At 43.9% G+C, this 27962-nt stretch overlaps 4 protein-coding genes across 4 annotated transcripts; 1 reads left to right on the top strand and 3 right to left on the bottom strand.

The window, feature by feature from the left end:
* Positions 1-129: 129 nt before the first annotated feature.
* calcrlb (calcitonin receptor-like b) lies at positions 130-5602 on the bottom strand (the record flags this gene model as incomplete). The annotated part of the gene is made up of 12 exons (XM_079581756.1): positions 130-342; positions 416-457; positions 533-751; positions 2381-2447; positions 2527-2587; positions 2679-2832; positions 2908-3031; positions 3106-3197; positions 3285-3412; positions 4802-4912; positions 5021-5165; positions 5546-5602. 12 exons carry the CDS (start codon positions 5600-5602, stop codon positions 136-138), a joined length of 1407 nt encoding a protein of 468 aa, XP_079437882.1. The 3' UTR covers positions 130-135.
* Positions 5603-7927: 2325 nt separating this feature from the next.
* zswim2 (zinc finger, SWIM-type containing 2) lies at positions 7928-11900 on the top strand. The gene is made up of 10 exons (XM_079581755.1): positions 7928-8000; positions 9296-9446; positions 9511-9587; positions 9655-9695; positions 9836-10061; positions 10180-10434; positions 10510-10594; positions 10711-10766; positions 10835-11009; positions 11343-11900. Exons 2-10 carry the CDS (start codon positions 9297-9299, stop codon positions 11844-11846), a joined length of 1569 nt encoding a protein of 522 aa, XP_079437881.1. The 5' UTR covers positions 7928-8000; position 9296; the 3' UTR covers positions 11847-11900.
* A 986-nt stretch (positions 11901-12886) lies between these two features.
* Positions 12887-19836, bottom strand: fam171b (family with sequence similarity 171 member B). The gene is made up of 8 exons (XM_079581563.1): positions 19505-19836; positions 17728-17961; positions 16580-16672; positions 16293-16451; positions 16005-16175; positions 15779-15913; positions 15508-15631; positions 12887-15361 (listed from the first exon to the last, which is right to left on the bottom strand). Exons 1-8 carry the CDS (start codon positions 19665-19667, stop codon positions 14182-14184), a joined length of 2259 nt encoding a protein of 752 aa, XP_079437689.1. The 5' UTR covers positions 19668-19836; the 3' UTR covers positions 12887-14181.
* A 919-nt stretch (positions 19837-20755) lies between these two features.
* Positions 20756-27053, bottom strand: sh3bp4a (SH3-domain binding protein 4a). Its single transcript, XM_079581537.1, has 4 exons — positions 26912-27053; positions 24493-26819; positions 21495-21683; positions 20756-21377 (listed from the first exon to the last, which is right to left on the bottom strand). Exons 1-4 carry the CDS (start codon positions 27033-27035, stop codon positions 21153-21155), a joined length of 2865 nt encoding a protein of 954 aa, XP_079437663.1. The 5' UTR covers positions 27036-27053; the 3' UTR covers positions 20756-21152.
* Between the last annotated feature and the right edge of the window lie 909 nt (positions 27054-27962).

The following is a 27962-nucleotide window of genomic DNA, read 5'->3' as shown; positions in this document are numbered from 1 at the left end:
GTAAAAAAAGTTAGTCCAGGCATTCCATCCACACATCCTTAGAAAATGGCTCCAAAAATGTCTGAAAACGTTTGATCGCAAAATGCATCATCAGTAGCACGTCAGGTTCTTGTTCCAGTCGCGCAGAGTCCCCTCTCACACGAAGGGGCTGTCCGACCTGAAGATGTCGGAGTAGCTCTTGCCGTTGATGGTCTCCGTGTGGCTCTCGATGCTGTAGCAGCGGTGCACCTCGGTCAGGGAGGAGGCCACGTACGAAGCCGACCTGAAGAAGTCTGCGTTAGCGAACGTCCCGGCCAGCTGCATCCTCTGCTGGTTCCAGTGCCTACGCAGGACGTTCTGGACCTGGGGACACGGGGGGGGGACATGTCACAGGTTCTCACCGGAGAGTACAAGTGTGGGAGATAGAAACACTCACCTCGCCATTGAAGAAGCAGAAGATAGTGGAGACGAGCAGACCCTGGAACAGAACAGGGGGGTTAGTGTTTTTAAGAAGCCTGAGAGCACATTTGAGTTTCTTTATTAGTGCCCAGACCTGGTAATGCATGAGGATCTCCATAACGTAGAGGTACACTTCTGCTATGTGCTGCTCCTGGGGCTTGTAGGGCAGCAGCACGAACTGGATGCCCAGAAGAGGGATGAGGATCAGGGTGGCCCTCACCGCCCGCATGTAGAGGCTGGACTCCGCCTGGTGGGTCACCCGCAGCTTGGTGATCAGCACGCGGACGATGTTCAAGAGGAAAAACAAGTTTACCTGGAGAGCGGTGAGGTGAAATTTAGAGCAACGCAGAACTGAATTGAGATCACTGCAAGTAAGTAATCTTTATTTATACAGCGCTTTTCACAGACAGAGGTCACAAAGTGCTTTACAGTGGACAGCAACTAAAACAAACACTAAAAGACAGTAAAAAATATGGTAACACTTTACATTACGGGCCGGTAAGTCCTTGGTACTTACAGAGGTAATTCCACATACTTATTGTGGTACTTACAGTGGTACTTACAGTGATACAGTGGTAATTCTAGGTATTTATTGTGGTACTTACAGTGGTACTTATGGTGGGTTTTACAGTGGTACTTACAGTGATACAGTGGTAATTCTAGGTATTTATTGTGGTACTTACAGTGGTACTTATGGTGGGACTTACAGTGGTACTTACGGTGGTACTTAGGGTAGTACTTATGGTGGTACTTACAGTGGTAAATACTAGTAATAATAGTGGTACTTCTAGGTACTTAGTGTGGTATTAAAGGATACTATAGTGAGAATTACCAGGTATGCACTTGTAGATTCAGTGGTAACTCTTAGTAATGAAGGTTGTACTTCTTGTTTTCTCTAATGCTGATTTATGTTGTTTTATAGTCACAAAATCCTAGAAATGACTTCTGTATGAAGAAGTACCACATTTACTACCTATGAATTGCTGCTGTAGTATCCTTGAATTACCAATAAGTACCATAGATGTATCACTGTAACTACTAGAAACTATCACTTAAAGTACCAAAGTAAATAGAAGTACAACCTTCATTACTAAGAGCACCCTAATTACTAGTAATTACCACTTTTAGTACCACAAAAAGAACCTAGAATTACCACTGTAAATGCTAGTACTTACCACTGTAAGTACCACATTAAGTACCTAGAATTACCACTGTAAGTACCATGGACTTACCGGCCCGTAATGTAAAGTGTTACCAAAAATATGTGTTCAAAGAGGCAGCTCTATTTGCTCTCGAAAGCCTTTTTAAACAGATGAGTCTTAAGTTGCTTTTTAAAAGTCTCCACAGAATCGAGGGAACGCAATGACAGAGGAAGTTCATTCCAGAGATGGGGCGCAACGGCTCTGAAGGACCCGTCTCCTCGGGTTTTGTAAAGGGTCCGAGGAACCATGAGCAGGTTTTGACCTGAAGACCTCAGACTCCGAGCAGAAGCGTAGCGCTGGATTTGGTCAGTGATGTAAACTGGAGCCTGTCCGTTTTAAAGTTAACTCTGGAGGCAACTGGTAGCCAGTGGAGAGACTTCAGCACAGGAGTAATGTGGGCTCTCCTGTTAGTGCGGGTCAGAAGCCTCGCTGCAGAGTTTTGAACATACTGTAGGCGGGTCAGCTCCTTTTTATTTAGGCAGGTGAACAGGCTGCATCTTGAGTAATTGATTCACTTCTCGCTCTTCATTTAAAACACAAAAATCTCAAGCCCACGTGTCTGATTACCTTCTCGTGTAATCACACCTAAAATATCTGCAATGATCTAAATGTATGTTGTCTGCGAACCCCGACCTCCCATTGTCCTGGCGAACAATGGGGCTGTGGTTCTAAGCCAAAACACTTCTACTCCTGGGAAAAACACACATCTCGCAAAAAAAAAGAAAGAAAAAGGCACTCACCACCAAAGCCGCGCAGATTGTGCCATGGATAATGTAGAGCAACGATGTATCCGAGCTGAGCCAACATCTGTCAAACAAAAGCGGGCACTTTACACCGAGCAGGCGACATATTTGCACACAGAGGTATGACAACAAAAAAACCATACTTGTCGTTGTAGTAGCAGCGCCGTGCTATGGAGTGAATGACCGTGGGGATGAGAGGGAATCCTACAGAGTAAAAGAACCACATTTAAAAGCAGCGAATACCGTCTAAAGGCTTCTCCTGGTGGGACTGCGGGTGTTGCGGCACGAGACGTACCCCAGCCCAGCAGGTAGTACCAGACCAGGTGCTGCTTCTCGGCGAACACGGCCACCACGATCAGGGTGTGCAGGTAGATGCCCTCGCACAGCATCCAGAAGTAGTTGCAGCTCAGGAGGTACAGGTGGATGAACATCAGCAGCTTACAGCTCACCTAGAGACAAAAAGAAGAAGATTGTTAGAAAAAGAAGATAAGCTAATGACTTCATGTGGATGAAAAAGATCTTACCGAGTCACTGTAATGTCCCTCTTTGTTGGCCACAGTGGTGAGCTGGACCACTGTGATGATGGAGTTGAGCACACAGGAGATGAACAGGTTTTTGTGTAGGGTAATCCTCTGGCAGCTCAGACTCCTAGAGAACACAAGACGACACACTCCTAACCACCATCTGGCAAAGGTTTTGTTTGTCGTTGTAGAAGATCTTACTTGAAATGGAAGAATATAGCCAGAGATATGAGCAGGGAGATGAGGGAAAGGCCGTGTCCGATCATCACCAGGTAGAAGTGCATCATTGCGGTCTGGAAACAAAGACCTGCTGTTACCAAAGCGTCCACAAGTCTAAAGTCTATCCCGGTTGAAAGGAGTACCCCCCAAAAAACACTTACCTGTAGCTTGGCGTGGTGGTCCGTGTGTGTCGTGTTGGCTTGGCAGTTGGTGAAGTTGGTCCACGTCCGGTTACCCTCCGGGTGGCTCCACCACTCGCCCGACTCCGAGCACGTTTTGGTGGATAAAGCTGTGAGGTGGCGTGACAAGGAGAGTTTAGCCACAGCACGGGTACTATGACCACACACATAACACTTTACTTTACATCATTGTAAGAGCACAGTAAATCCTCCGTGTGTATACTGAGTTAAATTAACACTGGAGTCAATATAACCTTGTATAAATAAGGCTGAAAAATGCATTACTCTTCTTTCTAGACTTCTTTCATGGTAGCTTCACGGAACGGTGGTCAAAATGAATACCTTGGATAATCACTTTCAAGCAGTACTAAGTAACTTGTTTACTTTAATAAATCCTTTTCGTAGCCCTTCTGGGGGTAATACAAGTGTTAATGGGATGATTGGGGGGTCTTTCATCTCCCCCTGGTGTCTCTGGCCAGAAAACCACAATTGCAACTTTGCTGCCTCCGGGTCAGAGCCACCAATACACACTAATGGAAGCACGAAGAAGCAAACTAACAGGCTAACGGGTAAAGCTAACTGTGGGCTAGCGCCACTTAAACAGTATTTGCAGCAAAGTTTGAGTGAAAAGAAAAAGATCTCCATTGTGTAATTGGATGTACAATATCCCTCTGTCCCTTTTCTGTCAGTGTAGTATTTACTCTCACGGACAATTAATGAGTAAAAACTGCAACTTGCTACGACACCTGCAGTGGCGCTTATGGCCTCTAGGGGCATGAGTTACTTAGTTCTGCTTTAAGACTTAATATGGCATTTTTTTCTTATATCAACTTTTGATATGTTTTAAGACCAATACCCTGTTTGGGATCTCACATGTTGCTCAGAGCGCCCTCTGTTGGCAGTAGGGGAAATTACCTATGACAAGAACCAGATGCGAGCCACATTTTTTTTAGCAAACAGCATGCAAATAAATCAATAGAGTCACTGGACTCTGTTGATTTATTTTAGTCCCACGCTAAAACGCACCAGTTCAGAGCTGCCTACTCTCGCTAGGTTTTAATTACCTTTTTATGTGATGTTGTTTTTACCCTCTTTTAATTGTAAGGTGACCTTGGGTGAACGACTTAAAAAATGAGGAGGATATTCCCAGGTGCCACTTATTACAACAAATTGTTATATTAATTACAGAGACACTCCCTCAAAGGTACTCTGAATGCGCCCTGTTCATTTTTTGAAAGTAGTTTATTGTATGTTGTTCTAATGTGGGGCAAAGGATATGTCGTTTGACTAAAAGTAACATGGCTTCCTTCACTAATCATATTAGTAGTTTATGTATTTAAATGTATCGAATATAAAAATTGCAAATCGAATCACAATCAATCACAATCTCAATATTTGTCCAAAAAAAAAAAGCTGTGCCGTGTCAAAGCTGTGCAGCCCTACTATTAGCCCATTTTTCTGTACATAAAAATGAAATCCATATAGTGAGTGAATGTTACCACTAGAATCAAAGTTCTTGTAGTGGTCCGGACAGTTCTGTTCAGCGGTCACTCCAGCCTCCGTCATCTCCCAGCACAGCCAGCCGTCCCACGTCATGTTGCACACCGAACCTGACAGCACAGTGCCGGGTTAAAACACGTCAAACGATCCTTCTCGTGGTTCATCATGTATCCGTGTATATCTCAGCCAGGGAAAAGCAGTTTCATGCGAGTATGTACCGGCTGGTTTGGGCTTTTGCGCCTGATTTAACATGCGCTGGAAGCATTGGTACTGCGCGGTGGCGATGCTGTGCGTGGTCAGCCTGTTCTCTTCTCTGGGGTTCAGCTGCTCCTTCTCCGAGTTCGCCACCACCACCACCATGCACTGTGCAGGGGACAGAGAGATGTGACCTATCTTCAGGCTGTTACACACAACAATACATATGAAAGAGCAGTTATGGATTCAAAGTTAGCTTGGCAGCATATACTATATTTACAGTATCTTCTGACTGAAAACATTCTACTGCCAGAAGCTCTTTAGCCTTTGTTACTGCACTGGTAAACACATTACTCTGATCTATTCCCCTGCATAATATACAAAGAGCCAGCGACAAGACAGTGAGCTCATATTAGGCAGCAATATTTACCTTATTAAAAGAGCACAGCAGCAGCATTAGTATGGTGAAGCTTCTCATTTCCATCTCCACTTGTCTTAGTTCTGAGGAGAAAAGGTCATACAAAATTAAACATAGAGACCAAACTTACATGCTCAACGACAAACACAGAATAAGGGTTCCTGTGGGCCTCAAATCTCGCAGTCATTATGAACGCAGAAGCCCATGCGATCAGCTAACTGACCTGGAATTGAACTGTCGAATTCTGAATTTCCACATCAGAGTTATTCATGGACAGGAACAGATTTTAGCACTGCCCTGAACCATCTCTCCCTGGAGCGCAGTAAAGAGCGCTTCCTGGAGCAGCACATGCTATCATGATTTAGCCAAGTGTTGAAAGGTGTTTGTAAGAGTTCAGACCGTGCTTTAGGCCTTTCTTGCTCTTCTCTGAGATGAAGCTTTTATTAGAAGAGGGAGTCGCTTGGCAGCTGTCGGATCCGCCAGCAAAACAAACAACTTCCTGTTTCATTTTTACTGGATGTTTTCCCGAGATCTCGCCGTCGATATGAAAATTGGCCTCGCAAACTGAATATCCTCGAGCTTGTAATGATTGCCCTGATGTTCACATGTCCTTTCTGGACCGGGGGTGATGGATTTGACCTCTCACTTCCTCCGCTTCCTTCCTGCAGCCGCTCCATGCTGTTTATGCAAGTTGCAACAACGTTTAGGTAAAAGGACAAAAGTGTCTTGGCTTTAGAGCGATATTGTTCTCGGAAGTTTTGGGTGGTTCAGTCCTGGGGCTCCACTTTGCTTAAATGAAATGTGAGTGTCTTTGGTGGAGGCCAGAGGAGGTAGGCACAGATTGGAAGAGGCAGCTTACCACAACAATTGGAACCGATGTAGTGTTTCTATTTGTTCATTATGTAACAAAAAAAGCGAGATCTGTCAATATCATCACTATATCTTCTGCTGCCCTGGGGCCCACGGCATTTCCAGGGTACTTACTTCTTCTTCTGCAGCGCTGGAGGCTAAATCGGAACCCAGCTTTGATGAATACAAACAATATAGATAGTTTTAGTGGATTGATTATGATAAATGGATTAGATGTCATTCCCAATCCGACTCTAGGCGTAATACTGTATCTGTGCCACTGCCAGTTTGAGAGTGCCATGGATGAAGGTTTGTGTCCTAATATTCTGGATGTTGATAATACTGGCAAACGTGGCCCAAGCGCTACAGAAAATGATCAACAACTTGAGATGAGCTAACAGCAGAGGTATGCGGTTTTAACAACAAGTTTAAAAGTCGCCAACATAGGGACTTTATCACCACCAGCTGTTTGCACATGTGGGCTCTGTTTACCATTATTAACCTCATGCAGAAAACATTTATGTCCATAATTAAAAACAGTTGGCAATGTAGAAGCACGGACAGCCAGCACTGAGTAGGCAAAGACTAATATATACATAAAAATGAATAAAGTAGCTTCACAAAATGCATTCTTTCTATTTTCTACTGTAGTAGTATTGTTGAAAACAATAAAGTGCTCTACTAGACCTACACTGGTGAGGCTCCAGAGGGATTTGGACAACCTTGTAAAGATAGATAGACAGCAAAATTACATTTCATATGATATGTGTAAGTTACATTTACCCTTTATGTCCAGTGGCATACTTTTAGGAAAGGAACTCTGTAGTTAATGTTTCTCTGACAATCATCCACTACTACTACAAAGACAGTCAGAGATAATATAATCTTTTTTTTTTTTTACTTTCTGATGTTACTTCTACAAGATAGCTGTCATCACTTCTCGGCTAAAAGAATGAAGACATCATCAAAACTATTTCGAATGCAAAATGACGACTTACCAGTGCAGAAGCAAAAAGAAGAAGAAGAAGAAGAAGAAGAAAAAAAGGAAATGCCTTGGCGTCAGTGATTCCTTTGTGTTTTGTGATAAGTGAATGCTCCAGTATCAGTAGCTGGATCCACAGAGGAAATGTGCTCTTCCCTGTCCGGAGAGGAACTGAAAGGATAAAGACAGAGTGGAGCCGATGACATCGTCTGATCAACTCAGGAGGCGGGACTTAACGGTGTTTTGAAAGAGTTAACTATTTGCAGCTTATTAATACTCTATTACTTATTAATTCTCTCTCTCTCTCTCTCTCTCTCTCTCTCTCTCTCTCTTTAATAATAATAATAATAATAATAATAATAATAATAATAATAATAATAATAATAATAATAATAATAATAATAATAATACATTTTATTTATATTGCACTTTACATTTCAACGAAACCTCTTTTTTTTTTTTTATTATTATTATTTTTTCATTTTATTTTCAGTTTTAGAAAGTTGTAAAATATAACAAAAATGAATACAGGCCCTTTTATTTTTTATTTTTTTTAGTTCTTGCTTGGAACAATGCTTGGAAGCCGCCATAGAAATCCCTTTGTTGGCTCTTTTGCCTGTTACCATGGTGACCACCGTCATTAGCCGTTCACGGGGAGCACCTGTGCGGGTGAAGAACCCTCGAACTACAAGCTAGCATACATAATATGAGAAAGCCTCTTTTCAATAATATTACGAAACAAAATTGCCTTCAGGTAAGTTTTTAATGTTCGGAAGTCGGTTACATAACTTTCCAAGCTAAGTTAAGTTGCTAGGCAGACAGAACAATTGACATTAATTATGCTAGCTAATACCATGGGCTAATACACATTTGCAACATTATGCTATGGCTACACGTTTACGTTATATATGCTGTGAAGTGTTTGCAGTAGCTTACTTAGACTACACCATATTTTATTAGGAGTTGTTGAAGATGCCAATTCAATATTGACTGAAGCTAATTTCTGTGAATTTTACAAGACTAAAATGAAAAGAAACACGGATAACAACCGGCATGACTGACGTTAAATACGTTGGTTTGTACCGCGGCTATGACAGGTTTTAGATGATGCGTTCATGGAGGGGAACGAGAATAAACTGGTCAAAATGTTTTATTGTTAATTTATTATTGCCCATACATTATTGTTACTACTGTGAATGATAGACAGTGTTGGGGAGTCACTGAATATATGTATTTAGAATACTGTGTAATTTTGAGTAACTGTATTCTGGTAAAGTTACTGGTAAAGGTATTTAGAATAAAGTTACTTTCCTAGTATCAAAAGAATACGTTACAATTAATTAATAATTAAATTTCAGTGTCATAGCTGTGTTATTTTTGGGCTGTGGGTATTTGCAAAGTGCTTTCATGCATTCTGAATTAGTGGCAAACAGGCGGTGTAACAAGTGTAGCTGCATGTTTTTCACCATACGCCGCTTTTATGCATGATTATAGAGTTCGGGAATGTGACGTCATATCGCTAAGCATTATGGGATTAGCAGCAGTTGTAAACTAATGGAGATTTTAGAAGTTAGAATACCGGAGTTGTTGTTCACATTAAAACACTTGGACACCACAATGAGTTAGATGTATTTACCAGCAGTATCTCAGCAGCTAACGGAGCTGTTCCACGGCTATTTTCTCCACTTTATAAACTGTTTTTAGCCAATGGAAATGTATGCTAACAGCTGCAAAGATGGCCGATCTCCATGGTAACTGTAGACTTTCCCGAACTCTATAATGCAAATCAACGTGAAAGTATTCAAAGTATTCAGAATACTGTACTCTAATTGGATGAAGTAGTGGAATACGTTACTAAATACATTTTAAGGCAAGTATTCGGTATTCTATAATTAAATACAATTTCAAAGTATTCTCCCCAACACTGATGATGGAATGTAGAAATAAGGGAACAGAACTAGTATTCTTCTGAGGTTTATATCATGTCAGAGGTATTGTATTCTATGAAAAGTCCCTGCTCTGAGAACTTTTTGTCTTTACCATGTACAGGATGTTGAAGAAAAGCGTGTGGAGGAAGACTGCCAGTGATGTAGTGAGCCTCCACCAGGAGCAGGCCTTCAGCACCACCATCCTCCTGCTGAGGACCTACGGACCCACGGGCTTCCTTCTCAGGGAGGACGGACTGGACGACAACTACAAGGTAATCCTGTTCTCTTATCCAGTGTGCGGGGGGTTAAGTCTAATTTTCTCTGTGTATATATCAGGTATTCCTGGGACAGCCACATTCTTGCACCTGTCCTGTGTTTGTGAGGGAGCGGGAGCCATGCAAACACATCTGCTGGTATCACCTTTATATGAAAGTATTTGTTTTCACACAGTGACACACAGCGCTAATGTGTGTGTTTTAGGGTTTTAATGAAGAAGTTTCGGTTACCCAAGGACCATGAATGTGAGTTACAAATAATGTGCTATTTTCATTTTAATTTTGATATTTGAAAGTTACAGTTAAGAAAGTAACTATGTCTTTGTTTTGTTTTTAATTTATGAGGGAATGATTTACAGTAGATTGACTGTTGTCTTGTGCTGTAGGTAGCTTCCAGTGTGGCCTGAGTGAGCGACAGATCTCTGATGTTCTCCACGGCTCACACCAGATTCATCAGACAAGGACCCCCACCGCTGCCACTGCCACTGTTCCTGAAGGCCTGAGCCTCCAGGGGCCTGAAGGGGTGCTCCAGAGGGACATCCAGCCCCAAGACGTGTGCCCCATCTGCCAGGACGGGCTGCGGGAGAGGGGGCAGCCTGTGGCCTATTGCAGGTATCAGTGGGCTTTTCTCTGATGTGTCCATGTTTACAGAGCACTGAGACACACATTTGCGATTCTTTACACTAGTTTGGTTGCTGTAACTCAGATTCTGAATTCTATTTTCCATCAGGTTCAGTTGTGGTAATAACGTGCACCTCTCGTGCATGAAGGTGTTGGTGAATCATCAGCGACGGTCAGAAACTGACTCGGTGATGGTGAAGTGTCCACTTTGTAGAGAGGACTTCTGCTCTGTCCAGTCTCTGTGGGAGCAGGTGAAGAACGCAGCTAAGCTCTTCACAGCAGCTGAGAGGGAGACTCCAGACAAACACTTAGGAGTGTCCTGTTACAACTGCAGGGTCTGCCCCATCTCTGGAAAATGTTTCAGGCAAGTTCACTTAAGACACAGACTTGGAATCTGAAGTGAACAGTTAATGTTCAGTCCTTGTCTTCTCTCCTGCAGATGCACGGTCTGCACATGTGTGTATTTCTGTGAGAGCTGCTCAGAAAGCTGCTGCCATTCCCAACATCTGTTAGCTGTTCGATCTGTTGGTATTGCTCTTCTGTATCTCACAATATTTGATAAAAAACTTGTTATGTAACACATACTTCATATGTGCGTCAGTGGGTTCATTATTTTTGTTATTGTCACTGTTTTAAACAGAACAGGAAAGACGAGTGGCGCCTCGTGTCAAAGGGAACAAGTGAAGAAAATAACAAGTGTGTATAAAATGAAGTCCCTGTGTGGCACTGTGATCAGATTTTCAGTTTTGTCTCTCGTCCTGCAGAGGTCTCTGTGCTCCCCTGTCCCAGGAGCTTCTTCCTCACTCGGTGCTGGCTCACATGCCTGGAATGCTAGTGCGATTAGGCTCTCAGCTGCTGTTGGACGGGATGCAGTGTAGGCTGTGTCTGCAGAGCTTCACTCTGGGACAAAGGGTCCGAGTCCTGCCCTGCAACCACAAGGTGTCTACCACAATCAGCTGCTTCCATCAAGAAAACTGTAGACTGTAGATTCAGCTCTAAACCTGGACATAAATGACACTGCTGAATCTGATGATGTGCCTCTTACAGATGGCAGCAGGGTCGACTTAGTCTTCCTGCATCAGTTGTACAGTGTTTGTAAATGTTGCTGGACCAGATTTATTTATATAAGGGATACATTCATTGTAGTGCTATTTTCACCCAACAACTAAATATTAAATACCACGCTTCCATGTGTTTACAGTGTTATAGTACCAATGCATAAATACTCTATGCAATGAACAGATATAAAGCATTAACATTTTACTCTTTCAGTTCCATTGTGAGTGTGTGGATCCAATCTTGCGGACGACCAACGCCTGTCCTCTTGACGGATATGCTTTCTATAACTCCGAGACAAGGAGAGGCTGTAATAGGAAGACTACTTCAAAAGTGGCACATCCAAATACCAGACATTCTTCCAAACAAGCAACTAAAAACAGCCTCTGTGACCTGTTTGTGCCCGGAGTGGCTCTGCAGCAGAAGAAACAACAACTAAAGGTGCCTTCAAACTCTCCACAACACCTTAACTGCCAGAGTGCTGATCTGCCTTTGGGCTTAGCTATCACTCATTCAGGCAAAGCTCCCTCCCCTACAGCGGTACATGGGGATCACCCTAGTCTGTGTATAGGTGTGTTGTCGGACCCACAGCCCCAGCCCAAAGGGTCTCCATTTAGGAGAGTGAGAGCGCAGCCCAAAATCAGAAGCACTGTCAACACCGCAGGGCCCTCCCAGCTCGTTGTGACTGGCATTGTACAAGGACCTCGTGACATGAGATGAACTGAATTAAATACGTATCAAGTCCATAATAAATACTTGAATCCCATGGGTCAGTTGAGCAATATTACATTAGATAACAAATACAACATCTCATGCACCTGAATGACCAGATGACTCTAAATTATTCATAAGCAGTTTTATTAATGTAGTGCACAAAAGGCGAGACTAAGAACACTATAATTACAGAGTAAATGAAAGGTGCACACTTTGGAGAGAAGTCCTCAAGTTGAAAGAATTACACTACAGAACACATAGAAATCAGTACAAATACATTCAACAAAGTCACTGTAAAACTGGAGTGACAGTCCAAATGACTCTTCACATTTACGTCGAGCAAAAAAATGTGGAAGAAGCAAATTGGTAATTGCTAAACTCGCTGCTACATTTAAAAATGTGCCGTTTTTCGTGTATACTCCTACACAGACAGCAAAGCTCATGGCATGTTCATTCACTCAGGTAAACATTTAAATGGAACAGCAAAATAAACTGAAAGCACACCCACAGAGTACAAAACAGCTTTCATTATATACAGACAAATACAAAAATCTGTAGCAAGATACAAGCTCACCTAGGTACACAGTGTACCTCAATGGAAGACTAGAGCGCTCGGACCGTTCCATTTCAAAGGAGACATATGCTGTTTCTGGCTTTTAGAATATGTTTTTTCATCGTTACGACAATTTTCACTGTATAATTGGCTGTAGTGATGAGAAACCTGGTCAGCATCTACCACATAGTTTACAGTGGCACTGTGGCTTAGTGGTTAATGCACCTGTCTCACAGCATTATGGTCAGGTTTGATTCTTTCAAACCTGACTTTCTGTTTGAGTAAAAGACCTCCTCAAAAGGGGTGCATGTGTGTCCGAAACTACTCCAGACCAAGTTTGTACGAGCTTAAAAATGCAGTTTACACATATGTCTCCTTTAAAGTCATAACTGTGGGAAATATTGCTCCAATGAAAGTCAAATATGTGAAGCAGGTTTAAGCTCAGGGTTTAATGTGCCATAGTGTGGTTTAGTGGTTCTCAACCGGGGGTTTCAAGGGCACATATCTACACATATATTTTGCAACTTGAAAATAACTCAAGCCTCACAAAAAGTGTCGAAAATGATCCCAGTTGATACGCACTGAGTGAGATGCAAACGGCAGTGTTGTAGATATTATCAGGTTTATGTCATTCATTCAAATGTAATATTCCAAATACACACCAGCCTCATTTTAGATTCAAAACTACCCTCTAAACGTACAAAGTCAAGAGTTTTCACAATCAGTAAGAACAGGTGGTGATAAATATCCAAGGCACCAATATTTGAAACATGGGGCTTCACTTTAATGAAATAATAAGAACAATAAATCTTTTTATTATGCTGTTAATAAATTAATTTAGCGGCCTTAAAGAAATACAAAGGCCAACAAGGACTTTAGGACTAAGACAGTTTAGTTTGTGGTGAATTTGAGTGCGATGCCCTGCTTGTCCTGTGTCTGTTACTAGTAATAGCTATAGTTTTGAAACCTGGTGAACTATGTAGCTAAGCATAATAATTGACGCAACACATGTTAAAATCATGTTGATAATGAAATCATCCCTAAGCTCTAAGAAAACATTCACTTCATGCATTTGACTGTATTTGTTTAGTCTCTCACCACCTATTTAGAGAAATATACATGTCAAGTGGTGGAAGATACTCAAGTGACTCAAGTTGAAGCGCTGATATTTCAAAATGAATAAAAAACTCAAGTTGAAGTAAAATCCTGATATATTTCTGTGTTTGTTTGTTTGGCAGGACTCTAAACTTGTCTGCAAAAATATAGTCCATGATTAGCGTGGAACACAGAAGCCAATATACTAGATAGCAAGATTGCGCAGATGGAAAAGCTACAGTAAGTGATTTGAAGTACTTTGTCGAGATGAGCAGCATGACATGTCTGTCCTCACACTAAAAGGCTTCGGCATTATGAAGCAGGCATTGTGGTGAGGATAAGTGCACTACACTGTGGCCCAGCGTTAGATCCCTCTGTGACCATCAGAGAGGCGGTCGCTGGTGATCTTCACATGTGAACAGACATGGTGCACACTCATAGATGGGACATGTATTCTGCCTAGCTTCTGCATTCTTTGGCGAAGCTCATATTTAAGGATAGTTACAATTGTTACCTTTCTCCATGGCTCAAGTCTCAAACTATTTTTGTATCTTCATCTCTACTGAATTCATCTTAACTGACTCTGAAGGGTCGGCAGTTCAGTTCACTTTAACTGACCCATATCCCATGGCTAAGTAAGATTGTTTTCAGAGATGAGCCAAAGCACAAACAGCCTTGAGCTAAGTGTTCTTTCTAACTGCGCTTGGCAAAGGCCCGTGCCTCGCGGACATGCTTGGCTCCTCTCTTGTTACTCTTGCCCTTGTCCCTGACCTTCCTGAGGCGACGTGGAGGGGGCGTTCCTCTGGACTCACTGTCCTCCTGAGCGCTGGACGTGTCCATGCCATCCCTCTCCTCGGGGATGTTGGGGATGGCTCCGCTGCTACCGTCCAGAATGTTCCTGAGGGAGGGGTCCTCGGGGGTGCAGGTGGTGGTGGTGCCGCTCTCACTGCTGCTCAGGTCCTGCTCATCTCCATAGCGTCCTCGTCCCAGGTGGGACAGCGAGGAGGCTTTGACGGAGGGCCTGTGCTGTGGTTCGTTCATGTCCACCCCTGAGTCCAGGCTGGTGTCGTTGCTGCTGGTGGGACGGGCTCTGTTCTGTAGCTCTATGATGGAGTGACGCACCTGCGCCACAGGCTTACCCTCCAGAGACACAAACCAGGCCCTGGGCAGAGGCACCGCTGTCTTTCCCCGGGTCAGCTCCAGGAGGGTCCGCTCTGAGATCCCCTGCAGTTCAATGGGGTCCCCAGGGCCCCCGCCGAACGCCTCATTTAGGGTCCCAGGCACAGACACAGACGACTCCAGCAGTTTGCTGTAGCGACTCCACAGTACATTGGCATTCGGGCCAGAGCCTGGTGCAGTGACCTGGAGGGGCTGAGGTTCATCCTGGCTGCTCTGCTGGGGGCAGGCCCCTCCTTTGGGGAGGGTCTGAGTGTTGCTCTTGCTCTCTCCCTCGTCCAGTCCATTGCGGGGGAACGTGGCAGCCTTGCAGCCCATGTCCTGGGCACTGAACAGCTCTGGAGCCTGGAGGATGGCCACGGGCTGGTTGTACAGGTGGACCAGCTTGTCTGGGTAGAAGTCTTCAGTGTTCATATTGGCTCGATTTTGTTCAGCCTTGTCTCGGAGCCGTGCCACCTCTTGACTGTTGCTGTAGTGGGGCGGGGGCTGGGAGGGCTTGATGTTCTCGTACAGAGGGGTCCCAGAATGGCCCAGGGGCTCCTCCACATAGATGTTGTAGTTGACCTTGTGCCTGGGGGTGCTGGAGGGGTCGCAAGAGAGCAAGCCCTCTTCGAGGTGAGTGGACGTGGTCTGGTCCTTCTTCACCACAGTTAGTTTAGAAAAGCGCGCTCTCCTGCGGGGCGCCCGGTGGGACCCTCTGGACACAGCACATAAACACAGCCATGCACTTGTATTGAAATATATGAAATATATTTTTCAATGTAGATATAAACAAGACAAGGTTCAAACCCAGCAAAAAATATTTGATATTTTTAGAGCTTGTGTATATATTTGTAGTCTTACCGGCAGTAACACAGCAGCACAGACAGAAAGCCGATCACTATAGCCAGAGTCCCAGCCAGTATTCCCGTCAGAAGATACGAGTGGTATGGGAGGAAGTCCAGGGAGCTGAAATGTCCCATGTAATCTATACACATAAAGTAAATAATTAATGATCTAGACTTTAAACGAGCTAAACAAAACCAGAACTCAAATAGACACACACCAGAGATTTTCTATGGGGGAAACAGTTATTTTAGGAGTAGGTTTTCATACAAGAACAGTGTTGTACTACCAAAAGGCTTGTCCTTATCCTGAGAGGAGGGGAGAGGGGCTGCGAGCCAGTATCCAAGATGAGACGCTGTGTAGGTCCAGACCAGCTCTGAGCCCATGGTCTTCACTATCCCCAGACCCTGATTCTCCCAGGCCCCTGGACACATTAATCAAGAAGCTTGTGAGTCTTCTCGATTTGCTACTGATTGGTATCCAGACAATACTAACAAACTGATATAAAAACCCACCAGTCTTGCTGTTGAAGGCCCATGCAGGCACAGTGTCTGCGGCCCTCAGGCGAGTGTTGGGACCCAGGGGAAGGCTGATGTGTATGGGCCCTCTGATCAGGAGCTGCTCCTCTCCAGAGTACAGCAGCACACTGACCGCAGCCACAGGCTTCAGGTCCAGGCTGCGCAGGGCTGGGGCAGACACACGGGACATGCAGTGCATTCAGTTCAATACAATTATTTCAATATCAGTCAATGGGATGCCTGTATAGTTTTCAGAAGCACTGATAAAAACATCTGCATTATTACCTGATTTGCTGCTGATGACGCCTTGGGTGCAGTTGCCACAGTCCTTGGCCAGAGGGCGCTGTGGGACAGTGAGGAAAACTGCTACAGAGGAGATGTTGGTGGTGTTGGAGATCGGGAGGAGGCTTTTGGGGAATTTGACTCTCGGCTGTGATGAGCTGTCTGTAAAAAAAAAAACGAAACACAAAAAACAAAGTGAACAAAAACTATATTTATCGAATATATTTATCCACAGTGCCTCAAATGAAACAATAAAACACTTGCCAAAAGTCAATCAAGTATCGTCTTACCAGGTAACTTCCCGGTGATGAGGATAGAGTCTTCGTACAGCCAGATGTTTCCTTGGCTCTGGGGCAGCAGCGCTAACGTCACTGCTGAGAACACTGGAAAAACATGCAGAAGCATTCAAATTAAATTGAGCTAAATATGAAATTCACACTCACAACATATTTGTATGGCCAAAACTAAACGGTTAGCACATTTTTTTTCACATAAGACTCCAATGCGTGAAATATGTATTTGTTTTAATAAGACATAAACTGGCAAATAATTACAGCCTTTATGATTTGCAATAGGCATCCATTTAGTTTATATTTTGATTCAGTCCTAACCTGAGTGCATCTTTTTAATGCATCTTCCAAACCAATGATCCTGAACTGCAGATCAGTGATGCTACCAGCAGGTGGCACTCTGAGCCAATGACTGCATCCATGTGGCGGAGGCACAAAGCAAGCTGTATTTGACAGTATTTGTTGACATTATAATGGCCTCTAACTGTCACGAATATGGCGTTAAGATTGAAATTGACTGAGATTTATTGTACGGGACAGGACAAAAGACCTAGGGGGCCCCCAGCGTTGCCCTTGGTTACGGCGCACAGACCCCACCCCCCACGCCACACGCCCCGGGACAAAGAGAAGGGGAAATGCTTTTCATAGACAAACATGAGTACAATAGTAATAATGCATCAAACTCATATAGTGCTTTTTTGGACATTCAAAGACAATAGAAGACAAAACCACAATACCTTTACTATGGTATGTACTTAGACTACAGTCCGCTCTAATGACGAGATGAGCGCCCGCTCAGACAGCTATGAATTATTAATAATCATAAATAATACAGAAGGTGCACTCAAACAGCTTACATAAGCTCATTTGGCTCAATTTGACATGTTTGTTGTAACAGAATTCACCCCTGGCCTAAAAATAACATGGCTGATATCGTTATTGGAGAAAATTTAAAAGAAACATGGTCTAAATTTACCCCAGGAATACTGACGATTATAGTAAGAGCAAATTACCATTTTAAGATTTCTTTACGATTACAATAGTGACAAAATGCATTTCATCTCACAAAATGGTGACATTGCAGGTCACCTCAGGCTGGTACAACACAAAGGCAGTGTGCACGTGCTTGTGTCCCATAGAAAACATACGTGGTCTGCGGCCGGTGTTCCAGGGCAGGGGGGTGGGAAGGTACCCCTCCATGCGTCCCACCAGAGTCAGGCTGACTGCAGGGCTGTAGGTCACCCACAGAAGGACATCTCCTCTGGGGCTGGTGAGCACCGAGCTCCTGAGGCTGTGGTTCACATACAGGTCCACAGAGGCTCCTGACAGAGGGGCCCGTGACACACTGTCCCTCAGCAGGACCCGCAGGACAAACGGAGGCTCTGGTCACAACAAGGGACAAAAACAACAGGAAGCTGTGTGTGAATTATGTCTCGGAAATAATGGGATCATGAACTAAAAGATTAGGTTACTTGTTTTTCTTTTTCATGAAAATGGATACAGGAAAATCTGCCCCTGCGTCAGCACATTCTGCCATTCTGACTTTGAAAACAACTTCCGGCTTCTGGTTGCAGACTGTAGTCTAGCTCCAGCAGATCATCTGGCAGAAAACATGAGAATTTGACTGTCTGCTCATGTGCGTGCTCCTCTTGTGCATGCTCCTCTTCAGCGATGTGGCGGTCGAGCTGACATTTCCCTCAGCAATCTTTCCTCTGAGTGCAGACTTCAAACTAAAAAATACATCAGGAAACCAGAACTCTGAAGATCTCTTTGTACCAATAAATCCTCCTTTTTGTTCATGCAGTGGTCGGGAACAGTCATTGCTCTTCCTGCAGACCTCTTTTTCTTCACTGCTCCTCATTTGTAGCATGCTTCAATGCTGCTTTTTTTCTCTGCCCCGCCTGCACATGACCTACCTTTTAACCAGTGATGCTGAGGAACCTGTCTCACCTAATGATACAGAGCCAGGATCTTGGTCCATAACATCTAGGAGGTTGATGAAGGAAACTTAGAACCTCTGTGATAGTGATAACCTGGAAACTCCATACGGAAAGGCCTGATATTATCCACAAACTAAATGTGTGAGCTTCTTGCTGTGAGGTAAGAGCTAACCACATCATTGGTTAAATTAAATGTGGATGTGACAGTGCAGTGGATGTTCCTGAAAAGCCTTGCTCTGAGTCTGACCTCCGCCGAGAGCCAAAAGTCCTGTGTCAGCAGAGAACATGTGAAGGAGCTGGCATAAGGCATACGTGCTTATTGATCAGATGAATCCATATCTCCTCTGCACACATTCATGTTTGCTTTGACTGTTCACAACAGTATTATAGTCTTAGGGAGCAAATACAATTATGATATTGGTAAATATTATGGTGCTATGAGGGCAAGAGGCTTATGTAATTGGCCAACACGCCACAGGATAGATACAGTACTTGTTTATTGTTTTTTATTGTGAAGCAAAATACGGAACAGTATAGTTTCCGCTCATTTTCAACACTCACTGTGCATCTCAATGTTAATGTTTCATTTTCTTATTGCCTTTCATATTGTGAATTGTTATAATTACACATAAACTAAACAACACATTAGATTGACCTGTTTCTCTGATTTTAAAAAAGCCTAAAGAGCTTGTTTACTCCAACGCGGTGAATTTACTAAAAGCATTGATCTGCTCTTGTTTTTCTAAGAGCTTTTTTCCTAAAACAACTTTAATATTTCCATATGGCTAATTAATGCATCTCCACCACTGAGCCTTTGTCCCCTTTATGTTTGTCCGAGCCATAATGGTGATTTATGATGATCGTATTACATCACACCTGCGCCTCATGAGTCAACCCCGGCCTGTACGGATCTACCCCCCCAAACAAAGAGCATCTCAGCGCACGCACCCCCTACAGTCACGGCCCGGGTCTGTGGAGCTCTTACCCAGTGACGAGGCCTCTGTACCGGCCGCGACGAGATCATTGTTCCCGGCAGTAGTCGAGCCCGCGTCCGTGTCAGAGGCTCCGAGACCCCGCAACCCCCCCAGGCCCCAAATCAGCAGCAGCAGCAGCGTGCGCACGAAGGGTACCAGCAGTGGCCGCGGCATGGCGACATAACTACCCCCCGATCAGAGGGCTCACAGGCGGGTACAAGTCCTCCGCGGTCGTTATGTTTGGGTTCGGGGGTCCGGGGGTTAGTGAAAGGAAGGGTCCATCCTGTAACACGCTCTGATCGGGAGGACCCTGGACAGTGATGCTGAGGCTGGGCGTGTGTGCACAGACGGGTTGTGGAGGAAGACGTCTCACTCTGTACTGAGGAGAGGACGCAAACAGTGGAATGATGCTTAAGATGCTCGTGTACTGTTTGGCGTATTAAGAAATATTAGATTCAGTTCAAATCAATTCAAAATCATGCGAAAAACGTGGAATGAGGAAAGCTTTCTCTAGTGCTGTGATGGTGCAGAGGAAGTGAGTGAGAGTGAGACCTCTTATGTGAGCCCTATCTGTGCTCAGTGGGGAGACGGGGAGACACTGTTACATCATCAGATCTGGGGCCCCCTAGCGGTCATTCTGAGACCACCACCCACTCTTCTCTAGTTCCCCCACCCCCCCACCCCCCCTCTTCTTGCCTACTGTCCACGGAGCCACAACAAAGACGGCAAGATAGTGAGCAGGTCAGAGAAATAAAGAGTATGGCATGTTGTAGAGCAGCCTGTGTCCTGACATGTATTTGTCCAATGGAAATATGCTTAATACAGTTCTAATTCAAATATGCACTGAGCAAAAGCTGGAAATGTGACCAGACCCAGTAACTCTGATAGCACCATAATAATCTTAAACTCTAGCCTGGTCTAGATCAAGGCCCAAACTAGGTGTAGCGTGCAGCAGTAGGATATCTGTATTTGATCATTTCCTGCCATTTTCACTTAACAATTGTTGTACCTGACCACCAGAGGGCGCCACACCCACACGTATCAGTGCAAGTCAATTTGGGAGCATTTCCATTTAAAAGACTCTGTTACTGATGTGCATCTGTATTTGATTATGCAAAACATTGAAGCTCTCAAAATTCCCAAACTTATTTATTAAAAATGCATGCCATAAATACACAAATATGTTTCATTTCAGCCTCCCAAAGAACCAAGACTTTTTATTTCTACAATTCCCTATTTCACATTTATAAGCTTCACTAAAAAGTTAAGATTTGGGCAATATGTAAAATGTCCAGTACAAATACATTGTTGCACCTTCATGAAGCTGGTGCCTTATTACTAATAACACTGAAAGTCATGTTTTCGGAATACCAGTAATGCCATTTTATAACACTATTTACTTATGGGGAAATTGCAAGGCACTTGACTATTGTGGCTTAGTTTAAATGCAGAAGCAAGTAGTATGGCTGTCTAATGTATTGCTGTGATGACAACCTTCTGTATTTATTGTTGAATTTGCATTATTCGTTACAAAGTAATTTTGGTTGGATCAATGTGGGGTGATGACAGTGGATTTCGCTCATAAAAAATACCATATGGTTAAATGGAAAAATGCAAGTAGCTTCTGCCCACATCTATGAGAGGGTCTTCAGTTTCTGTTCAAACGGCGTAGTCCCCGTGGCCGCTGGGACAGAAGGCGCTGCTGCGGAGGGTGTCCAGGCAGTTAACCAGGATGAGAGTCCCGGTCAGATGTCTCCATTTGCGGGTGATGGGGTTCCTCATTCGATCCAGTCCCGTGTGCAGCTCCTGGATCACATCTCTGTAACTGTCCCCAATTTGAGCCGCCCAGGTCAGCAGGAAGTCATAGGCCGGCTTCCACATGGCCTAAAGACAGAGGTAAACCATTCCATGAATAAATGCCCCGATGTGCTATTGTAATAAACAGTACTTCTTCAGGCCCTCTCCTTATATCTCACATAGTAAATATTAGTTTTGGCTCACCTCAGAGTCCAGTAATCCATTCTTGTCCCGGTGCGGAGCCTCGTACGCCTCCATCTGCTGACGGGACACTCGGGCCAGTTTATCCGCCAGCTCCCTCCAGCGAGAGGCTACTTCCACGGCAGTGGTCAGCAACACAAAGTCCAGCACCAACCTGGCAACCAGGCCCTGGCAGTCCATCTTCAACAGGGCCTATGATGGAAAACATATTTCTGTTAGGGCTGGACCATATGAGAGGTTCATTCAAAGGCTTCATGACTTTAATATTTTACTAACTTGATAGTTTGCTATATTTTGATTGGTTGTTTTAATCCTGGCGTTTATGTTTATAGTCGTATATAGCTGCTTTACGCTACAGAAGGGAGCAGTCATGTTCCTGGAAGTAGACAACGATCCCTCATGTTTATTTTATCACTCGCCCATTGATGAATCTTTTACACACAGGCAGCCATGATAAACTTAATGAAAAACACCAGCATAACCCTTCTTCATGTGTACGCAACAAGTGTTTACTGCAATGTTTTAACTTTTTATATATATATCCTATTATGAAAATAAGTATTTAGGGTTGCTATTGTGAAACATGTTTTCACATTTAACACAACTATTTAGTTATTTGTAAATCATTGTATTTTTTGTACTTTGTGTCTTGAAAGGGAACATTACAAACTCTTAAGTGTTACTGATTGTGAAGGAGCGAAGTGTTGCCATGCAGGCACACAAAGAGCAGCTGCTTAAGTGCTGACTCCTCTCCTGTACGTCACGCCTGTGGAGCTTGTGACACACGGTACCATCTACGCTCTTTCTCTGACCTCAGCAGGGGTCAGAGGTCATACGCCAGGCCACTAAACTGTGGAGCTCAGCAGCGGCCCTGACTTAAAATGCAGCAATCATTGCGTAGGGTAAAGGGTGATGGCCCCACAGTCAAAACCTTTTGAAAACAGATTTGTCCGTTTTTAAATGCAAAAGAGGTTACAAAAGTGCACAGAGTAGTGAGGTGATGTTAAAAATAGGAATGTGAGACAGAGAGACAATGCAGGGGTTATGTTTGTGTGTACGTATGTGTAGGGGGGGGGGGTCATATGCAGCCGGAGCTGACAGCTGACTGAGGGGCTGTCACACTAACAAGCCCCTATTCAAACAGAACAACAGGGAACAGACGCGCTGGAGACACGGCTGATGCCACAGCATAGTCTCACGCAACATTATGTCCCGCTTATCTCACTCTGTGGAACGTCAACAACCAATAACAACTTCACTTTCATCTCAGAAACAGAAAGCAGAATCTTTGAGGCTGTGAGAAGCAACAATATACTATATCTCCCATGTAGTTTTCTGTCACACGACCCGCTAAACGAAAGTAAGAAATTCCCAAAATAAAGAAAAAGTTTCAAATACACTACTCTGCTCGAATGTCCAGCCCCCGCCCGTCTCCCTTTCTGCCCTGTTGGTGGCTGTATTATTGAAGCCTCCCCTGGCCCCTCCTCCCTGACTTTCTCATAGCTCTCGTGTCCACAGCGGTAACCCGACCCACAGCTTTAGAACCTCCTGCAGTGCAGGGTGGTGTCGGGTGCCTGCGGGCGTCCAGCCTGGCCTCCCTGGGTCCACTCACCTTTCACATGGGAACGCTACTTCAAAGGACGGTCTTATCAAAGTCACTCAGTGGGGAATTAGTGCATAACTACATGGAATGAAAACTACTATGCACAATTAGTAAGGATATAATCATAGTGCTCCAGTGTTAAACAAGTTGCACACACACACACTTCAAAATGAACTACCTCTTTTAAATAAAGGCAGAAGGTTGAGCACACAATACACCAGGTGGTGCTTGGTGAAGGGCCGATTTTCTTCATTGTAAAAAGACGAAGGGCCGGACCTGCTAATCTTAGCCCAAAGTAGAGCACCACTTTGTACAAATGGCAGTGTTGTGCATAATATATGATCTAACTGGGTGTTTTGTTTGGACATTTGCCAGTAATTGGCAGTATATCTTTTATAGAGTCGTGTTTCTTTAAAAACATAAAGGTACTCTTCGATTTGTGTACTAATATTTCTCACAATCATCTTGAGGGCCAGAGGTTCTAGGTTCTATGACGTTACCTACCCCTGCAATACACCAACTGTCACCCACAAAAACCCTTTGATACAATCTTGTCAGTGAATCTTTATTTTTGTAGCTTAGACTGATAAATGTTTAATTCCCACAAAGCTGTTTCCAGAGTAAATTGCATGTAGAAACAAGCAGATTATTAGAAATTGCATTATAGAAAGACGTCTTAAAAGAATGAATGCCTTGTCCTCTAATGGAGTTTCCACATCCCTTGGATTAAACTTGCCCTAGATATAGAGTTTAAAAACTATTACATAATAGTGCCTCTTACTTTTAGTAATGCCTTGGTCACTTTGTGTGCCCTGTTACAACACGCAATAACTTGAAGCACTACACCACACTACAGCTGCTGCCAAACGAAGTTTACTTCACAGGGACTCATATTGTTTCATCTCTTGGAGGTTGCCCTTTGCTCTCCACCAGTCCAATGATGAGCTGTCTCTAAGAGTTGATGTTGTCTGGTATGTCTAATGGATATGGAGCTGCATGGGGCCTTTATTAGTTTTGACTTTGGTTTCCCATCTCTGTGAGACGGCTGTAATTGGCAGTATTACAGTGCTAAAAAGCACTGTAATACTCAGTGCTCTTCCCACTGAGTCACCACAGGCACAATGTGTCCTAATGCTTTTGGAGTTTATCTTGTTGGAAGACTTTTAGTTAGAAGCTTAAATATCTTCTTTGACCTTGTAACATCTCATGTTGCATTTGTGTCATTTCAAAAGCTTTGTTGTATCTTTGAGTTATAATAATAATAATATATTAATAATAATAATACACCGAACTTATAGCGTTTTTTTGGACACTCAAAGACGCTTTACATGGGAAATAAAACACAAGGGATCCTTTTAGAATATTGGATTTATATTTTTTGATTGAAGTTTGACTCACCATCATGAGCTCTCTTTGGAAGGACTTCCTCTCGTTGTTATCCATGTTGATACAATCCTCTTTCAGCTTCTCCAGAACGGACGCCACCTTCTCCGGCTCACTGTCCAACTCGGTCCGGCAAAAATAATGTAGCGGTAAATTCCCATATCCCAGTGCGTCCGCAAAGGCCTTCCAGTTGGCAACATTCTCCATCAAAACTGTCCTCACAGAAGCATATATGTAAGTGAGGAACTTGCAAGGCTTCAGTATCTGTTCCAGTAACAGAGTGGTAGTTAAATCTGGACCGGTCCAGTGAATGGGCTTGACTTTGCCAAGAACTAAAACATTCTTTGCATGAACTAGACCTAGTTTTCCATGATAGTATCCAATGTACCACTCTTTTGTCCGCAAGTGTCCTCTTAATTTAATCTTCTCCTCGCTAAGTAACGCAACAATGTCCCCCTTTTTGTATTCCAGTAAGTAGGTGCTCTTGTGCTGTCTGGCAACTGTTTTTAGTAGTTTGCCAAATTTTAAGTTTGTGATACAGCGATCTTGGAACTTTGGAAACTTGGACATCACTGCTAGCGGTGACAGAACTATTTTATCAACTTCTTTCTTCTTTAAGAATCTTCTTGCAGCTGTGTTTTTTGATGTCGTCGTTGGTGGAGGTTGTGGTGTTTGAACACAAAACTGGGTGAGGATGCAGTCCAATGCATCCTTGACCTGGACCCTTATTGTAAAGTCGGAAAAACTGCTGGGATCGAGTGCAGAAATCATGTACAAAAGCCGGTTAACCTTTCCTAGTTTGACCTGGAAACCTTGGATGACGCCAGCCCCCTCTGCAGACTTCACCTGGTAGTTGGACATGTTGGAATAAAGGCCTACTTTTAGATCCTGAGGATAGCCTAGGACAAACTGATGCCTCCCCCATAGCTGGAGGGAGACAGGTGGGGTGGAGCATGCCTTGCGACCCACCTCATTCACCAGCAAGGTCTTAGGTGCGCAGTCATGCCCGAACATTGCTACCACTATCCTGAAAGTTGGGTGAATGTGTTTCGGCCCGTACAACCCTAGAGTTACCTTTCTTTGCACATGGTCCCAAACTGTTGAATGTGATCTAATATTTACAGAACGGATCACCACTGCCACATAAATGCAAGGTTCAAGACTGCCTAGCTGGACTTGGACAGTATCTTTGTATATGTAAGCGTTGGGGATCGGAGTGTAAGGTCCTTCCTTGCCGTCGCTCCTGACGCAAACCACCCTTGCCTCATGATTGCTGCCTTTCTTAACGGACACTGATATCTTCATTTCTAAAGTGATGAACGATTTGATTTCCATGTTGCTAAGTTTGATCTCCACCACCGGACTGACAGTGGAGCAGTGGTCGCCATTTAGCTCCAAGGGTGGATCGAGCAAGGCTTTCATAGATATCTGCTGGTAGTCTCCAGGGCTTACATGACCTTCTGGAATGTGAACACTGATGTGGGTGTCTGGGAGCTGGACAACCCCGCCGTTACTGTCAAGCCTACACACAATATTGGTCTCCACGGGTTGCGTTTGCCCCCAACCGGGACTTTGACCCAAGGAATCCAGATCGTGGCAAGACCTGGCTAGTTTGCGGTGGTTCAACCAAGCAGTCCTGAAGTCCTCTCTGCTTTGGAACTGTTCTGGTAAAGGGGCTTTCAGACCAGTGAAGAAACCAGAAGACTGTAGCGTAGGATTGGACTGTGCCTGTAAGACGGAAAGTTCGGAAAGACTATGGGAGCGCTTACTCCTCAAAAAAGGGTTGTGCCTGTCAAAGTCAGAGGTGATGTCTTGGATTGGACTTGTGATGGGGGTGCTGGTGAAGTGGCAGTGGTTGAATCCGTTAGTAACTGTACAAGTGTTGAAGCTGGAAACGGTAGACGGAGGGTTCTCAAACAAAATAAGATCCGCAGAGTTCCTTATGCATCTGCCATTTTGATCTGAGTGACCCTTGAACGGATTTACAGAGAAAGGAGCACAAATCGCGGCAGGTTTTAAAGTAACGCCATTAGTCCATTCTCCAAACTCCTTCAAACCCTCGTCATTGTCTTCCCCAAAACCATCAATCATGCCACTGTCGCTGAGTGTCGAGCTGCGGAAATGAACCGGCTGTACGTAGGTTGCAGGGATGTAGCCCATTTCCGTGTTGTTGTGTGCGTACCACCACTCTCCACCAGAAGTGTCCAGCACGAAAAGCCGGTCGCCTTTAGAGAACTTCAGTGTGGTGAAGCTGCTGGGGCAATAATCCTTTATGGCAACTACTTCCTGCACGTCTCCCAGCGACGATGGGGCATCCAGCCTTAAGGCACTTGGAGAAGGCACTGGAAAGAGAAGAGCCTTTATTAACAGCTGAAATCTTTTACAAATGAGAAAGGAAAGGAAAACAGAAACAAAAAAAAGATTATGACCGTACCATTGACATTGTTGAGGCTGGCGCTGTTGATACCTTCGCTGAGGTCGATGAGGGTTCCTTCGGACTTGCATCGGGGCAAGATGTGGCTGCTGTTGGTTGCTCTGATGATCCGATTGGCAGCCATTACTCCCAATACACCAATCTAAACAAACAAAAAGATGTGGATAAACATTATTTTAACAATTTTCAACCATAATAATGATAGGGCAGTATGATTCAATTCCCAGTTCCCACCACCAACCCAACATTTTATATTGGAAAACAAATGTTACATGATCTTCACAGAACATAATGAACCCTAAGATTCATATTTATTTGCTTGTTCGAACTGGGAAGTAAAACGATAATCAACTCATCATGTTAGTAATAATTTATAACCATATGTGCTCAACCAAACCAGTGTATGAAAAATCTATGCAAGACGAAGCAGTCAGAGGCAGATTTTGCTTTGTTAACTTGAGCTCAGAATAGAAAGATGCAAAGAAATTGGATTACGTCTGCAGTCCATCCTCACTCGGCCTCATCACTTTGACTTTAATGCTGCCAGATATAAAAAATAACTGTACGAGCCAGTTTTATTGTCAATCAGGGCTAAATCTGAGAATGAAAACATCGTGTCAGCAGGGGCTTTAATCTGATTAGAAATGAAGGGAGAAGCACAGCAGACTCTTCCACAGCTGTATTATTTGTCCAGAATGAGGTGAGAGCAGGGCTACATTTGCACATTAAAGACCCAGGAGCGCTGAGGGCTACGGAGTAAAGGCTCCACACTTATTATCGTGTTCGAGCTGTCCTCCAGAAGAGATGAAGGGACTGGAGTTTGATTTATATGCACATTTTCATCTAGTGCCAGCATGATTAGGCTACATCTAATTAGCTCCTGCAAGACCATAGGCCATGTTTGAACTTCTCAAGTACTTCCTGTAGTTGTATCATAATACTGTATGGCAGAATAACATTATGACGTGTGTTAACCATAGCAACTGTATCTGAATATGAATCGTTTGCTAGTAGCGACGAGAAAGCCTTGTTTTCATGTGATATGTTTTGC

The sequence above is a fragment of the Gobius niger genome (genome assembly GCF_951799975.1).
Source record: "Gobius niger genome assembly, chromosome: 23".
In the NCBI taxonomy this organism is placed as follows: domain Eukaryota; kingdom Metazoa; phylum Chordata; class Actinopteri; order Gobiiformes; family Gobiidae; genus Gobius; species Gobius niger.
This window is presented reverse-complemented; position numbering and strand designations above follow the sequence as displayed.